Source organism: Lepidothrix coronata, unplaced genomic scaffold (genome assembly GCF_001604755.1).
Source record: "Lepidothrix coronata isolate B3197 unplaced genomic scaffold, Lepidothrix_coronata-1.0 Scaffold14, whole genome shotgun sequence".
Taxonomy (NCBI): Eukaryota; Metazoa; Chordata; class Aves; order Passeriformes; family Pipridae; genus Lepidothrix; species Lepidothrix coronata.
Window position 1 is genome coordinate 3,511,296 of NW_016690194.1, and position 4,140 is coordinate 3,515,435.

At 34.9% G+C, this 4,140-nt stretch overlaps 1 protein-coding gene across 3 annotated transcripts in view; it reads left to right on the plus strand.

Moving 5' to 3' along the window:
* TLE4 (transducin like enhancer of split 4) overlaps positions 1-2,259 on the plus strand; it is a 100,663-nt gene extending 98,404 nt beyond the window's left edge. For all 3 annotated transcript variants that reach the window (XM_017806245.1, XM_017806246.1, XM_017806247.1), the window contains one exon: positions 541-2,259. In XM_017806245.1, coding sequence (XP_017661734.1) covers positions 541-648 — 108 coding nt within the window. In that variant the 3' untranslated portion in view covers positions 649-2,259. The remainder of the gene's footprint in view (positions 1-540) is intronic.
* Positions 2,260-4,140: the final 1,881 nt, after the last annotated feature.

Consider the following 4,140-nt stretch of genomic DNA (forward strand, 5'->3'; position numbering starts at 1 on the left):
CTCCTATACACTTGTTGTGCATCCTCTTCCATTAGAATTCTTTTGCGCAAAGCTTTTGTCTTTTCTCTTGGGAAGTAGTGAGAGGAGATATAGTTTATTCTTGGAGTCTCCTTATTTTATACCTGTGGATGGATTGGGCTTTTTACTACTACTTCATGTGAATTTGTGGTTTATAACAAAAAAAAAAAGGGAAGAAGATGCTTTTAATTAATTTTTATGCAAATCCAATATGTAAAATATCAGTAAATGCTCATTCCTTGTAAAGTATATAGAAAAGACTGCTTCTATTCATTGCATTGATAGATTATCTTTAGGTCCATAACATTCATTTCCCTTTCCACAGCTGTTGTATCTTGTAATAGATCTTTTTGTGGAACAAATTTGGAGACCTGGTCTTGTAAGAAAAGTACACTACTGATACTTAAATGAGCTTTTGGTGTATTCCTGGTCTATAAACTCTTCCAATTAATCTTGAAGCCCTTCAGGATTGAAGTATCGGAAAGTCGTAATTTCTTTTTTTTTCTTTTTCTTTTCTTGTAGTCCAAAGAATCCTCATCTGTGCTTAGCTGTGATATCTCTGTGGATGATAAATACATTGTCACTGGCTCTGGGGACAAGAAAGCTACAGTCTATGAAGTTATTTATTAGAGACAAATCTGAATGCAGACAGGACTCCTTCTCCTAGCACTTTGCTGTATATTCCTTTTGTTTTTTCTTTCTAAACTGAAAACTTAAATGCTCATCACAGTTGTGGAATTTATTTTTACTTTCTTAACTTGCTATTGGTTTGTGAATGTTCATTAAGAACTCGTGATACCAAATTGTCAGATATCTATTTGGAAGAAGATGGAATAAGCATACTGAACAGTGACCTTGATTCTTTAATTATGTATTATAGCTGTAATGTATTTATTTTGTTTAAAGAAGGCTTTCTAACAATGAACTGACTTAATAAAGCTGTCTGGCCCGGCTTTAGTTTGAAAAATGCATTGTATACTTGTGTTTTTGCAGGTGGATAAATTGGGGATCTTGGAGAAGGATGTTCAGGAGATAGTTAAAGTTACACTAAATAGACTTGTAGTTTCTATTTAAAAAAAAATAAACTTTGTTATATTTTTTAGTCCTGTTCTTGAATGAGACCTCTAAATGTTATTACAGTATAATTATTTGTTGGGAAGATGCTGTATCTTAACTATTTTAGACAGTCTTGGAAACTTAGGAAATTGCAAACTGTAGCCAGTGATCTACATGCCTGTGATGAATGGCAAATTCAGTTCACATCTAAATTAAATTTAAGTAAGAATGTGCTAATTTATATATTTGCAATGTTAATATAGCATCTTGTGTACAGATTTGTTCTCAATGCTTTTCTGTTGATAAACATAAAGCATTTTGGTGTCAAGCTAGGTTTTTTAATATAAACACCTCTCTTTGTTATATTGTAGAGAATACAATAAGTTGCCTCAGAGAATCACCTTTGTTACTTCTGGAAACTTTTGCAATGTTTCCTTGAAAATGGGGATATGTGTCTTTGGGCAATTTTTCAATTACAAGAGATTATGAAAAATATTTGATATGTTCTTTGGAAACTGCACTGAAATAAGAATGGATGCCTACCAATATACAAACTACAAAAGCAATGACCTCCAAGGTAGGATTTACAAGAGTACTCATTCCGACATTCAAAAAGGAATGGATTCTCATTGGGATAAGGACTTGCTTTGTTTGCCAGCAGTTCAATCCAAGTCTTGATTGGATGTCCCTAAAAAGGACGCAGACTGAGCCATCGTGCCAGAGACAACGTGTTATCTTTTTATGTTGTTGTTGTTGCTGTTGAACTATGATCTGTGACTTTTTTTTTTTGAATGCTTTAAAAAAAATCTTTAAGTCTGTGGATCTGCTGATGTACAGTGCCTTTGCTGCTATGGATCAAAATCAAAAGACCCGTGTAGATAAATCTTATTGTATAAGTAGAAAATTACTTAATTTCATACTAGAAATGGATTGATGCTGCAAGTTAAAATGGACTGTTCATTGAAGTTCCAAATGTGGTAGCAAAAATGGTGTCTTAAGTGCTTAGTGTTTGATGTCATTAACAGTTTCGTAATACTCTACATTGTAGAAAGATTTTGATACTAAACTGTGTCATTGTACATAGTTCTAATGCATTGTATTGACCACCAGTACTTCTATAATGGTAGATTATTGTTTGTGCATTCAGACTTTTAGGCATTAAAAATAAGTAACTTCTAAGATGCATTTTTCTTTCTTTTCCTCCCCTCCCTCATTCTTAATATGTGTGATAATCTCAGTTATGTGTGCAGAATGCTGTCCGTAAGGACAACAGCCATTCAGTCACAGAACATGCCACTACAGATACTTTGTGGTTTTGACACTGAGAGACAATGTAGAGTTTCATCTGAGCTAGTGAAATCAATGAATTTATAGTTTTTGAAGTTACTTGACTGCAGTGATTCTGAATTCTTGGAAGCATTAGCCACAAGACTTTGGCTGGGTCACCTGGGAGTTTGCCACCTCCCATTTGGGCAGTTGTCCACCTGACATAAAGCTTTTTGTTATCCCATACCTTGGAGAGAGTGAAATTGGGGACCATTCCTGCTCACATGCCTGCTGGAGTATGTAGAGCTCGGCAGGATTTGGGGAGTAGTGTTGCACTGCAGCATCACACCTGGGTTTCCCCGTCCAGACTTAAAATCTTTTGATGCACATAGATAGGCTTCTCTCAACTACATTTGGGTTCAGATCAAGAATTTAGCCCCACTGGTGTGAAATTAGGACTTGGGTTAAAGTGAATTAGGGCAAATTAATTTATAGACTACTGGGAGGTGGGAGGCAGTGGGGGGAAGGAATTATGCTGTCTATAACAGGAAAAATGGAAATGGAAAAAATCCAAGAGAAATCTGGAATTAAATCATTGTCCCATAACCCATTTCTGAAAAGTGATATTGTGCATGGTGGAAATTCCCGGGCAGGCAAGCCTGTCATCTTGTGATATGCCAGCCCATCTTGACTGCTGGTACATGAACTCAAGCTGAGAAATGTTTAGGGGTTTTTTGAAATGTCAAAACAAGCCTTAAGTTGATAGAGTCATTTACCTTTAGTGTGAGTGATTGGGTAATACTTGTTGATGGAGGAGACTAGAGGGAAGTTTCCTCCAGAGCTATCAGTTTCCTTAGAGTTAACCATAAAGAGTTTTCCAGTTGTCTCCCAGAATAATGTATGATTTTACTCATACTGAGGTTATGTGCCACTTTAAACAATAATGCTCCATAAAAGTAAACATGGTACAAATACCCTCTGTTATTATTTACTCTTGTCTGAAGAAACATAATTTACCTGTTATAATGGAGACACCTTATTTTTTCAAAAGCATTGAAAAATTTAAAAGGCTAGAGAGTACTCCATTTACTAACAAAAGAGAAATGACCTACTTAATATATGCAGAGGATGTTATATTTTTATGTAGTACTTCAAGCATGAGATTACTTAAAACATCTAACATAAAGCATTCCTTTAAAAAGAATAAAACTTTGCATACAACTGAATTTGTACCAGAGCTAGTTTTGACAGCAGAGTAATATATTTTTAGAGCAGCTCTCCATATATATACTTATTAATGTGTGTATTAATGGCTCGTAAACAGTTTAGGAATTAAATGCTTTAATCCTGGATTACTGCGGTCATGCTGATTTTTTCCCTTCAGAGCTGAGTGCAAGTGAAAGATGGTACAGAGCTACTTTCTGGTTTTTAGTTATGTATACATAGGGACACCTTTCTTTTTCATTCATTAGTTTCGCTTGCCACTGCACAGCACAGTTTTGTGTAAAATGTTTTTTTACAAATGTGTATTGTGCCACAAACATGTGGCCAACATACCATAATCTGAGGTACAACCATTACTTTCTCTCTATTCTTCGCATCTCAAATTTTGTTTAGTACGGTGATTTATTAGGAAAGACATTTCTTTTTAATTTTTAGATCTTTTCTGACTGGCCAGTATAGGCACATTTAAGAAGAACACTTCCCATCAAAATTTCTTTTTCCAAAGATGGGCAATTTTAAATGGTATTTCTCCTGTTTGTTTTTAGCCAAAAGTGATTTCTCTCTCCTGTTTCTTAA